At 34.5% G+C, this 12,474-nt stretch overlaps 2 protein-coding genes across 2 annotated transcripts; both read left to right on the top strand.

Moving 5' to 3' along the window:
• The first annotated feature begins 1,892 nt into the window (after positions 1-1,892).
• Positions 1,893-3,980, top strand: LOC124451894. The gene is made up of 2 exons (XM_047002499.1): positions 1,893-2,390; positions 2,853-3,980. The coding sequence occupies exons 1-2, from the start codon at positions 2,121-2,123 to the stop codon at positions 3,756-3,758; spliced, it is 1,176 nt and encodes a 391-aa protein (XP_046858455.1). The 5' UTR covers positions 1,893-2,120; the 3' UTR covers positions 3,759-3,980.
• Positions 3,981-7,748: 3,768 nt separating this feature from the next.
• On the top strand, positions 7,749-12,246 carry LOC124451995. Its single transcript, XM_047002591.1, has 7 exons — positions 7,749-7,982; positions 8,398-8,543; positions 8,781-8,897; positions 9,039-9,185; positions 9,286-9,863; positions 10,950-11,604; positions 11,659-12,246. Exons 1-7 carry the CDS (start codon positions 7,811-7,813, stop codon positions 12,244-12,246), a joined length of 2,403 nt encoding a protein of 800 aa, XP_046858547.1. The 5' UTR covers positions 7,749-7,810.
• The last annotated feature ends 228 nt before the right edge of the window (positions 12,247-12,474 follow it).

Below are 12,474 nucleotides of genomic sequence, written 5' to 3'. Positions count from 1 at the left end.
TAAATTGTTTGACTAAGGCTTCTTTTAATCATATTTCCGTCAAAATTTTTTCCCATGAAAATACCAAAATAGTAATCCTACAGTTTCATAAATATGTGGACTCTAGCTGTGCTAGCCGGTTATAATTACCTCAAGGATTAAGTTTTGTCTACATTTTTTTAAATTGTTTGACTAAGGCTTCTTTTAATCATATTTCCGTCAAATTTCTTCTCCACACGAATGATGAAAAATTTCTTCTTGCTTGTTTTCATAGTATAATGACAAGTTAAAAATTGCAGAGATAATAATTGTTAAGACTCATAGCTATAATTTTTAGGACAGTTATGATACATAATATTTTTTCCAAACCAAAACTGACAATGACCTTGCATGTTATTTCACAATCTTAATTGGCGGTGTTTGAAATACATTAGGCCTGCAGACATACGAGTTAATTTACTGTTTTAATACTTTAATGCCTTCATTCAATCTGAAACGCACGCATGCCAAAGAAATAATCGATCCATTGGAAAATTACTGCTAACAAAAGAGCCTATGTCAATAATGTGCATGTAAAAGCACTCACAAAGTCTCAGGCAAGTAAACGGCGAAGGCATCAGCAAAGAAAACCAACAGCTAGAATGGCTACACAAAACACCATTAGACCGATTTTAAGTAAGTTGAATTGGAATACAATTTCAATGTTACATATGACTTTAGAAAATTTAAGTTGCGATTTTGTTCATTGTTTTAGGCCAGTGTGAACACTGCCACCTATGGGTGATCTGTCCACCGAGCTGTGGGCATAAAGTACATCTATCTTTGGTTGAAGAGAGGCTAGTAGAATGCTTGCCATTCAAATGTCCATATGCTTAAAGTCAAATAATTGATATGCTTGCTAAATGTTGTAGTCGTTTTTTTTATGTAATGTCCATTTCTTTATACTGTAGTTGTTTTGACGAAAAAGTAGATCGCTTCTTAGAAGATTTTTTGAGTATGTATTTTTATAACTCTTTATCTTTTGAACATTGATACAGTAGAACAGTCAGTAAGATTGATTTCTTTTCATTTCAGAGTGGTCATTGCTAGTTTCTTTCAATAAAATTTTTTATTTCAATAAAATGTATTTAAGAATATCAACGTCTCATGTTCTAATTTGTTCTTTTTTTCTGTCAAAAATATTTTTCTCCAATCATTACAAGTGTACTTGATAAGTTCTAGCCCATTTACTATCGGAGTCATGTCTTGTAAACTATCAAAGAAGGATTTCATGACTTCTTCCTCATCAATTTTTGATACTGCATCTTCAAAGTAAATCGCTACCCTTTCATCATTAGGCATCTTCAAGCATTCATGGGGCTTTTGTGAGGGGTGTTGAACGCGACAACCGTCACAGTCTTTTGCCACAAGTTCATATATTTTAAAACCAATTTCAGTAGCATAGCACTTTAACAATTTATTCTGTATATTGCTTTGGCGTTCATCTAAAACATGGCTCTCATCTTCAAATTCGAAGGACGATTCCTTCACTTTCTTTGCTTGCTCAATGTCTACTTTTAAAGCCATTTTCGTTTTAGTAAGACAAAAATTACCAAATAACTTTAACTCAATAAAATTGTAACGTGTTCTCCTTTTTAATATTTGCAAAAGAAACAAGAAAGCGGATCTAATATTGCTTTAAAATAGAAAACAATTGGCAATTTTAATTAAGTTTTATCGTGTTTCAATTAATCATGTCATCCAATAGCAACCTTCGTTCATTTTATGTCGTTTCCGGTTTACACGCGCGCGCCCTGTTTACTTCCTAGGACTGGAAACTAATTGACACGGGTAAGAGCTCCGTTTACTTCCGGGACCATACCTGCACCATAACTACTGTCAATGATTATGTATTCTATGGATTTTTTAGACAAGCATTTTTAAAGCTTCTAAGCTAAGAATATCGACTTTTGTGTAGCGTCAATTGTGTTTCACATGCTATTCACGTGTATTGCATACTTGAAACATTGTTTGTATGGAAAACAACATAACATAAAACCAACCAACTGTGAAATCATATGACGTGTAAGAAACTCATCTGATATATAGACAAACCTATCTACAGGATATTGTAAATCAGATCACATTAACTTTTAATAAATATGTCTTCGTTTATCTCTACCATATTAAAATCGACTGTTGGTGTAATATGTAACAAAATACGAGATAAAACAGCAGAAAATCTTAAAGACGGTGATGTTACGGATGCGAAGCTTCGAGAATTTGTTGTGGGAGATTTGAATGATATTAAAACTAAACTAGACGGACTGTCACGAAAAGATCTTCTCAGCAGTTATGATTTCTTCAAACAAGGAATTCACCTTTTACTTGATTGTATCGAGAACTCCGCACAACTAAAAGAGGGACAACAGGTAAGATTGAGAAATTTAACTCAAGGAAGTCAAATTGACGCGTCGTTGATTTCTAGCAACCAAAGCAGTGAAAGATCTAAAGAATTCGATGAAAAGCACAAACTTGAAGAAGCTTTTAAGACATTAAGTATTGAATGCCCCTTTAAATTAAAAACCGCTGTCGTAAGATTTCGAGACGCTAGCAAAGGAGCAACCCGTGCATTCAATAACATAAGTTTGTCAATTGAAGATAGAATCTTTGCTGCCAAAATTCGAGTTGTTTCAACAATTTTGGAATGCATGGAATGTCCAGAAACGGCCATTACATTGTGTTTTCCCTTTTTAAATGAACTTCATTCATTACCTGCTATTCGTGAGATATTTAATGTTTACATCAATGGTGGGGTGAAGTCATTGTTAAATAAAAACGATCGTGTAGAAAATGTACGATCAGTGATGTTTATTAACCGCTTGTTGTATCAGTTTAATATGAAGTTTGGGAAAACCTATCATATGGCTTTAGATTGGCCGACCATTCAATTAAAAAACAAACAATTTAATCCAATATTGAACTGGCGTGAAATCTCGAAGAGAAATTCTTGGGACAGTAAGGTTCCAGGTCCTAATGAATTGGAATTAAAATGGGATATCGAAATACGACATCTTCATTGCAATAGTAGCTATGACTTCATTTATTGTGATCTAGAGAGAAATTTACTCAATATTATGAGAAAAGATGCTGATGATGAAGTCGTCTATAAATTTCCTTTATCTGACGTCATAGAGGCCAGCTTTATAGATAAAAATGATGACATGTACATCATTGTCCAACGAGAAACGTCCTCTAACTTTCATCTAGTGGTGTTGGATCCTTATTTACTTGTTAAAAGTGAAATATCCTTGGATCTTACTTACGAAGACTTTTGTAGATTTCATTTATTCGTGCCAGCAGAAAACATTGTGGTTTATGATGAACTCAACAAATGTGTGTTTGTTTGTGACTTACAAGGAAAATTGATAAAGCAGTTTACAGTTGAACTAATAGGAAATCGTATGCAACGAATAGTCGTTACCAATGAGAACGAAATCATTTTAGGTGACTGTCTTTCTTTGTACATTTATTCAATGGAAGGTTGTTTGAAGTCGAAAGTGAATTTGCATATACATTTTTTTATAGATTTTTTCTATCACTTTGGTCTGAAAAAATTTCTCATAATTGAATATTGTGGTGATAATTCCCGTATTCACAGTTGTGATCATTCAGGAAAACTTGAAACATTGACTGATCTTAAAGACATTTCTAATGAAGGGTTCTTATCCTCAAGTTCAGTTCCAGTTGTAAGTTGTTCTTCACGTCGTACGTCCTCAGTTTACCTTATGTGGTGTTAAAACCACTTGAAACTACTAAACCATTTTTCATGTTTGTAATCAATCGTCTTTTAGTGTGATCTCCCTCCTCCCGTTTTTGTAGAGCAGTGTTTGTAAAAACACTCTATTTATATTACATTTTTTATTTTATAACAATTGTCGTACTTTATGTAAGATTTCATATTGAAATGTTAATTTCTCGTAATATTTGCTAATAAATCCTCAATATCTTTATGTAAAAAAGAAAAAACTCAAAAAAGTAGCTACAATAAAAGATGAGCAATTATAGACTACATCTTGGAAAATTAAGTTATCGCTAAGTTAAGCAATAATTTTTAAGTTTAAATGAATTATACATTGTAATTTACAAAATGCTGTACGCACTTAGTTAAATGTATGATAAAAAGATTTATGTGTATTTTATACAATGAATATTTAATACGTCAATGACAGGGCAACTAACTACTAAAGTCCGTTCACACCATCCGATTTGTCGGATCCGACTTTTTCGGATCCTAAAAAACGAATCGTCTTAACATATATAAAAAGTGAGCTTCTGATAGTCGGATCCGTCTATCAAAAAAATCGGATGGAAATAGAACTTGCTCTATTTTCATCCGACAAGATCAAAGGAAGCCGACAAGTGAAATTACATTGATTTGAAAAAGACTTGGAAAGAAGAACAAAAATACGAAAAATATATCGATAAATGTACTGGATAGCACAAATGGCTGCTCACACGACTTTAAATATCTAAACGAATTATAAATATTAACAAAATTATCGGACCGTCTGAACAAACAATCAAAAGACGGATCCGACAAATTGGAACATGTGAACGGGCCTTAAGGGCTCCAACTGGTTGGGATCCCATGCAGAGCCCTCTATAGTATAAGAGTTGGGACAAACGGTCTGGGGCGAGCGCGGAGCCGCCATTTTGGTTCCTACTTGCAAAGTGAAACTATAATAATACTATTGGAAATTGGGTTTATATGCAAAAGAAGAAAGCAATTTAAGCGTATTCCATGGTAGTATCAAATATATTAGGAATAATAGCAAGCTCTTTGCGTTTTTTAACGATTTGCGGCAGACCTGATTTAATTTCATTGGTTTGAGCTTCGTTTGCGGTTTACTAGTTCGTGCTTCAAATTGATCGTGACCCATTGTAAGAAGTATTTTTCGTACGTGAACGTGTTTTCTCGGCTTATGTTCCGACTCTGTAAGAAGTTTTCAAGATCTTTAAGCTTGGTGGCAAGCGGCAATGTTATCCTGGCATCAGTGTTATCAAATACTTGGACAAGACTTTGTTCGAAACTTCGAATCATAGTAATCATGCAGTTTTGATCCGGATAGATTTGTGTTCAAGATTTGTAACAATTTAATGGTAGTGAGTGGTTTATGCCCCCCAATTTGATCCAAACATGACATTTTTTATTCTGAAAGATCACAAAATTTTCTTGCTCAGCAGAAAATGACAAACTTTACTTTTTAGTTATTGAAATATGCAATGATTTGACCAAGATGCATTTGGCCTTAAACGTTTTATTCCTTTATATGAAGTTATTTCGCCTTTATCACTTTATAAAGTATTAAAGTTTATTTCTAATAAAGTTTGTTAGGGATTCTGCTGAAAATTTTGGTGAAGCATTTCTTTAAAATGAATATATTATTTCTATAATATGAAACATTTCTGTTGTTGAAGAACAGTCTGTTTGCTATAAATGCTACTGTTTGTAGTCTTTTATACAGCATATGAGTCTGATCCAATCTTTAATTTAGCAAAGAGTTAAATTTATTGGTGAGGAATGACAAAACTTCTATATGTGTTTAATGATCAAACAGGGGTGTGTTGGAGGGAGCTCAGCCCCGTTTGTTCAAATTCTATGCCTTGTATTGCCAGTGAAATATATATATATCAAAAAGCTAGCAGCACCTAAATATATATCAGAAAGCCAGCAATATTTTAATATATATGAGAAAGGCAGCAACAGTTGTAATATACATTAAAAAGCCCAAATAGCTGAAATTATGGAGATATGCCTCTGATCTTATAAACCAAAGCCTACAATTAAAATATCATCGACAAGTCTAGAAGAGAAGTAATGTTCTACTTTGAGCTACAGAAGTAGGGTACATTTGTACAATTCATTACCAAAAATATATTGTTTGTTGAACAAAAATATATTGTTGTACAGCTGTTTCAGTGAATATCCTAATTATAATTACTTCATTTTTAAATGATGAACTAAAAATACAAAATACAACATGGAAAATCATAAGAGTTTCTGTGATTTGGTGTAGTTGTTTTAGTGTGGAAGTGGCTGAGAATTGAGAGGTTTGTAGATTGACAATTTCAGAACATAATGAGTAATCATCTTCGATTAAAAAACAAGCTTTGGAGTAAGAAAACTATTGAAACTGCATCAGCACGAACTTTTCAATGTTATTTGGCCCAAAAATGTTTCTCTACTTGAGTCAGTTGATTGAACCTTATATCAAAAGCAGTTCAGCACAACAATCACCATACGCAATCAAATTTCGTAAGTTCGACGAAAAGGCATTTCTTTAATTTTTTTCATAATCCTCGATTCTTGCGATATGTAATGACATTTAGTAGCCTTCAACAATCAGTTATTACACACTTATCCATAAAAAAACGCAATATTATCTCAAAATACTGTATTACTAGCAAGCAATTGCTATGTAAACACTAGCTGAAATTTCAAAACTAGGAACCAAAATGGCGGAAATTGATCAGGTGATCAATATTGCCCAATCAACGTAAGCTAAACGGATAACAATAGATGTCCCAACTCTTACTAATAGAGGGCTCTGGTTTCACTCACAGGGAAGGCACACTCGGACATCTAGCAAAAGTAGGCGCATTCGGAAACTTCTTACGAAGATGATTTCCGACACCCGAGGTTTATTTTTCGTATTGCGTGGATTCTGCGTGATAAATTTGCGTGTAAAGCCTTAATTCGCGGCAATTTAAAACTTATCTACGGTGGCCCACAGCGGCAATGCGGATATATAAGTAAGGAATAGAAATCAAAGTATTTTGCATGAAATGTTTTTATTATTCATGATATATATCAGTGGAGCAGTAAATATATATTCATGGAGCAGATATATTTATAAAGTACGCAGATATATATTTCAGTACGCAGATATATATTTTCAGTACGCAGATATATAATTTCAGTGCACAGATATATAATTTCAGTACACAGCGTAGATATATATTATCAGTGCGCAGATATATATTTTCAGTGCACAGATATATATTTGTAGTGCGCAGATATATATCAGATTTTCAGTGCGGATATATATTTATGGCAAGCAGACAAGCAGAAAACATTAAACAAAATGGAAACATTAAACAAAATGAAAACATTAAACATTTAACTATGCTCTTATATTCGAATACTCTAGTAAAATAATATTCAATCAGAGATCGCTTGTTTTCTACATTGTTTGTAGCAGAATCATGCGAAGGAATGTCAACCATATTGGCAATATTTTGTAACTTTAATGCAAATTTTCTCGCAGTTTCTCTTTTGTTGCTGAAACGTTTCTATATTTTTTGTATATATTCACAGTTCACACTATAAATATATGTTTGCGGAGTAAAAATATGTGTCTGCTTGTCTGCTTGCCATAAATATATATCCGCACTGAAAATCTGATATATATCTGCGCACTACAAATATATATCTGTGCACTGAAATTATATATCTGCGTACTGAAAATATATATCTGCGTACTGAAAATATATATCTGCGTACTTTATAAATATATCTGCTCCATGAATATATATTTACTGCTCCACTAATATATATCATGAATAATAAAACATTTCATGCAAAGTACTTTGATTTCTATTCCTAACTTATATATCCGCATTGCCGCTGTGGGCCACCGTACTTATCGCGGGAAAATGGAAATAATTTAAAATAGTAAACAGTCTCTGCATATTGTACATCACCACACAATACGAACGAAGTTAAATTTCTGTTTATGTTTCCGCTGGTAAACTGTTCTTATAAGAACAAGCACATATTTTTATACATATGGAAAGTATTGACATTTCAGCAGCGACTTCTTTATTTAAAATCAAACTGTCTGAACGCTCTGGACTTGTGCAAAATGTAGAGGAAGCAGAATGTCTCCTTAGAGAGTACGAGTTGGCAAGCACAACTAATTTTTGTGGAAATAAAGCAAAAAAAGGATTTGGGAACACAGGTTTGTATTTTTTTTCTCAAAATATAACTAATCTATATTAATCTATACGCTTTCCTTATTTCTGTTGTCCAGATCAAATTGTTATATGAAACCTGAATGTTGTCATATTCTTTAATATAAGAAGTACTATAATGTCCATGCACATTTGAGTCTTACTATCCTCAGTCTGTCGTTGTGTGTCAAACGAGAAAGGAATAGGGAAACTACACTCATCGCAAAAAAGGTGAAAACCAACTCATAGGTAGTACTTTAGTCTAAAAAAGGGCAAGAGGCAAAGCACAGTTTTTTGTTAAAAAGGGTTTCGTTTAATGTGTACAGAATACAACCACGTAAATCACACAGTAATGTTGAATATAATGGTTCAATTTGAACTAAATGAAATCACTTATTCTATTTTTAATCGAAAAAATGTTAGATCTCACAAGTGCCAATCACAAGGTTTGGTGGGAAGATGGCCAGCTTCCATTTGACCATATACCGTTCGTTCAAGTGAACCATAGGGTCTACGATTGTCGTCATGGGGTAGATAGGCATTCAAGCCAAAAGAAGAAAAACAGAACGGTAATAGATATTATTCATCTGCTAATGCAATACTACAGATTTAATAAAAGTAAATAAAAGTGAAACGACGTTGCTAACCTTATAGTACGTTGCAATTAAACTTCCAGTGTGAAGAGCTTTGAAGGAAACTTTGAGTTTTATTGTATTTTAACATTGTCATGTAATCTTGGTTTCTTTCTTCTTCATGAATTTCTTCAGCTACCTTTCCTTTTAGGTGTAATTATTTATATATTTTAGTCAAATTCTAGCGACCACTCGTTTAAGAAGCACAGAAACATGGTTCAAGGAACAAGAAAATTGAACTGTTCAGCACAAGTTCACATGAGAGAATACATCAGATTTCCAGACTTTAGGGTAATTTTAAATAACAGTGATTATTCGTATGCATTACTCGATCTGTCAGGTGTAAACAACAAAAATGTCTCGAGGTGTCCAAATCAATTTGCCTTGAAACTTTACTCACACAGGTTTTTTGATAAATTTACGCGCCTTTAGATTAAAGAGCAAACGGTTTGGCGACAAAAATCGATGTCGAAAAAACTTAGGGAATGCTTACAAAAAGGTGGAAATGCCAATGGAGAAAGGTGGATCCATATCCAGTTGCCTTGCCTATCTGAGCACAAAACTCACCCTATAGGAAGCGTAAGGATATATTTAGTCCTAGTTTTTGTACGGTGCAAGTCAATGTCTTGCTATATTGTTTTTAAACCTTACGTTTTATAATCGGCTCCTTTATATGTAGGCTGGAGGTTTTCATCAAGGAATTGATAAGATGCTTGTCTCCAAGATCCAAGAATTGGTTGTTGCTGGGGCTTGCTCAGTTAAAGAAGTTAGGAGGCATCTTAAAATCTACGTGGAGCAAGACCTGTACAAAGCAACAAAGGCACCCGCTAAAACCAATCGGAGATTTTATCCTTCCAAACAAACTATACGCAGCCACATTTACAAGGCAGTCATCAAAGAAAGATTTTCAAAATTTGACCAAGAAAATCTTCTAAAGAAAATCGAAGACTGGAAACTGAGGTGTCCCGACGAGTCTTTCTTCTTTCGCCCGCTTGCTAAATATTCAGCAGAGTCTTTGATTACTCAAGAAAATAGTGTTGATAACGAAGAAGACGACGATGACGATGATGATGACAACACAGTTTTGCCAGAGTCAAAAAATGGATTGTTATTCATTCACCAGACTGTTAATCAGAAACGTCTTCTAAAGAGATATTATAACGAACTTACCCTTCTAGATGCCACTTACAAAACGACAAAATACAGCCTCGCTTTGTTTTTTCTTGTTTTTTCTTGTTGGTTCTTTTGTCCTGCAAAGTGAAACATCGTACGCTATTTCGGAGGCTCTTCAAGTTATAAGAGGTTGGAACAACGAGTGGAATCCAGCGTATTTTATGGTAGATTACTCTGAAGAGGAAATGTCGGCGATAAACCGAGTATTCCCAGGTTAGTCAAGAAACCTAGAACTAAACTACATTCAAAGGCACACACAATGCTACACACCTCTTTTGTTTTTAATTGAGGCAGAAATATGCAAATTTCTTTTTTTGTGGGGTGGAGTAAAAGATACAATCTAGTCAATACACTTCATGTTAATTGTACGTATATATTACAGAATGTCAGACGTACATCTGCGATTTCCATCGAGAGCAAGCGTAGGAGCGATGGCTTTCAAAAAGCAGCAGCGGACTGCTCCCGTTAAAAAATATGATTCTTGCAAAACTTCGATTAATTGCCAGAGCGAGGACGGAGGCTGATTACGAGGAAAATGTTAAAAATTTTAAGTCATCAGAAGAATGGAAGACAAACCCAAAACTGCGCAACTTGATTAGCAATACATGGTTATCCCAATACAAGGCAAGAGAATTTTATAATTTGCTAATAATATCATTCTTACAGTGCTCATCAATAATTACAATACATGTTGATTCCGTTAATTTTCTCGCGCCGACAAAATTTATAGAAATGGGTGTGGACCTTTCGAAAAGATCGACTGCTAACAGTCATAAACACAAATAATGGCGTGGAAAGGCAAAACAAAGCTTTCAAGCATGAATATTTGGATGGTTACAAGAATTCAACGTTGAGCGTCATGCTGACAGTGCTAATTGAAGACTTTTTGCCCGACCTTTATTTCAAGTACTTTTTTTTATTATTTACTTGAACAAGTCTCTTAGGCGATGGCGAAGCCAGCCCGATCTTTTCCTCCAACAAATCAGATTTCTCAGCAAAATTATTGTTCATTTCTTTAGAAATTCGATGTCATTCATTGTCTTTCCATTGATTAAACACAAAAATATATGATTTGTAGAGGTACAAAAAACGGGCTGGGGAATTCACTGCTGCTGTTAGCGCTAGTATTTTAGCAGCAACAACGTTGGAAATTCTTGTCTAATTTTACAGATACGTCGAATTAAATACGAAATTGCAGAGCAATTACAGGCAGTACAATTCTAATGTCCCGTCATACCTTCACGAAAGACCACACTTTATGATTAGGCATTGTATGGAAAGACTTGCATCGTCAGAAGATACCCTTGCATCACACATCATGGTTGTTGACGAAGTGCATGGAATTTTCAAAGTTCGTAGTCAAGACGACATATGCAAGTTTTATACATTGTCGTTTGGAAGTGATCCAGGTGATCTTCCAAGCTGTGATTGTTATGACTGGGAAAGACACAGGTTGCCATGTAAGCACTTCTTTGCGATTTTCAAGAACTTTCCACTTTGGTCATTTGATAAACTACCGAAGTCGTACACGGAATCTCTATTTTTAACAGTTGATCGAATAGGTTGCACGTCTGTAATGGAAACAAAGCCATTTGAGGTAAGCCAATGTCACTCCGATGATTCTTCACAAACCGTCGAAGCACCAGAGGAAAACGAAATCCACGTAACTAAGGACAAGAACATTTTCCCCACCATTGTAGCTGAGCTAAAACGAAAGCCATCTTCACCTAAAACAGAAGCCGTAAGGTGCAGAGAACGGTTGGGACAAATAAAGAATTTAACTTATGTTGCTGAGGGATGGGGAAATGGCAATGTTTTGCATGAAGTAAAGGTCAAATTGGATGAATGTTAAAAAATACTGACTGATGTTTCTCCAAAGGAAAATGATTTAGTGTTGGAAGTCAAAAATAGCAAGTGTTTAGTAAATCCGTTTAAACCCATCCCAAAACCGGCAAAGAAAAATCCCTGGTCAGGTCGAAGTGGTGCAAAAGCAGCAACTTTAAAAAGAAGTTATTCTTCAACATTAACAGAAATTGAAGGAAAGCAAGCAAAGATTGGACGAAATGATTCAAATATTGTGACAGATGAAATAAACTCTTCCCATTACAGACCTATTGAGCCCTTGAACAAAGAGTCGGGTGATAAATTGGAAAAGATCGTTCAGACCCCAAAGCGTGGATTTTCTAAACTTAGTGACATTGACATGAACATAATCATCACCAGAAAAGAGTTAACAGATCACATCATTGGTGCTGCACATAATGTTTTGCAGAAACAATTTCCTGTCGTACTTGGTTTAGAAAACACAACACTTGGCCCTGTCACCAATTTTTCTGTACATCAGGGTACTTTTTCCAGATTCTCCACACAGGTACTCATCACTGGGTATTGGTTTCAAATATTGACTGTCAGCCTGCTTCAGTCAATTTATATGACAGTTTGTACAATGGAAGAGTCAGTTCTTTAACAAAAAAACAAATTGCCAACCTACTCCATGAGCCATCACCATCAATCACAATCAACATACCACATGTCCAGTATCAATCCAATTACGTTGACTGTGGGGTGTTTGCAATTGCATTTCTTGTGTCATTACTTTTTAACCAAGATCCAACAACTTTGATGTATAATGAAGGTTCCATGCGATCACACTTGTTGAGTTGTCTGAAAAAATATGAGTTCACTCCTTTCCCTT

The sequence above is a fragment of the Xenia sp. Carnegie-2017 genome, unplaced genomic scaffold, assembly GCF_021976095.1.
Source record: "Xenia sp. Carnegie-2017 unplaced genomic scaffold, XeniaSp_v1 HiC_scaffold_24, whole genome shotgun sequence".
Classification (NCBI taxonomy): Eukaryota; Metazoa; Cnidaria; class Anthozoa; order Malacalcyonacea; family Xeniidae; genus Xenia; species Xenia sp. Carnegie-2017.
Note: the sequence above shows the minus strand (reverse complement) of the source record. Positions and strands in the feature narration are given on the sequence as shown.

What these genes read in the sequence shown, in the direction of transcription:
- LOC124451995 (XM_047002591.1), top strand. Translation starts at nt 7,811, where the DNA reads ATGGAAAGTATTGACATTTCAGCAGCGACTTCTTTATTTAAAATCAAA. An exon ending in TCAGATTTCCAGACTTTAGG is followed by an intron (nt 8,898 to 9,038) that starts GTAATTTTAAAT and finishes ACGCGCCTTTAG; the next exon opens with ATTAAAGAGCAAACGGTTTG. An exon ending in AAACTCACCCTATAGGAAGC is followed by an intron (nt 9,186 to 9,285) that starts GTAAGGATATAT and finishes CTTTATATGTAG; the next exon opens with GCTGGAGGTTTTCATCAAGG.
- LOC124451894 (XM_047002499.1), top strand. Translation starts at nt 2,121, where the DNA reads ATGTCTTCGTTTATCTCTACCATATTAAAATCGACTGTTGGTGTAATA. An exon ending in AACTAAAAGAGGGACAACAG is followed by an intron (nt 2,391 to 2,852) that starts GTAAGATTGAGA and finishes TTGTTGTATCAG; the next exon opens with TTTAATATGAAGTTTGGGAA.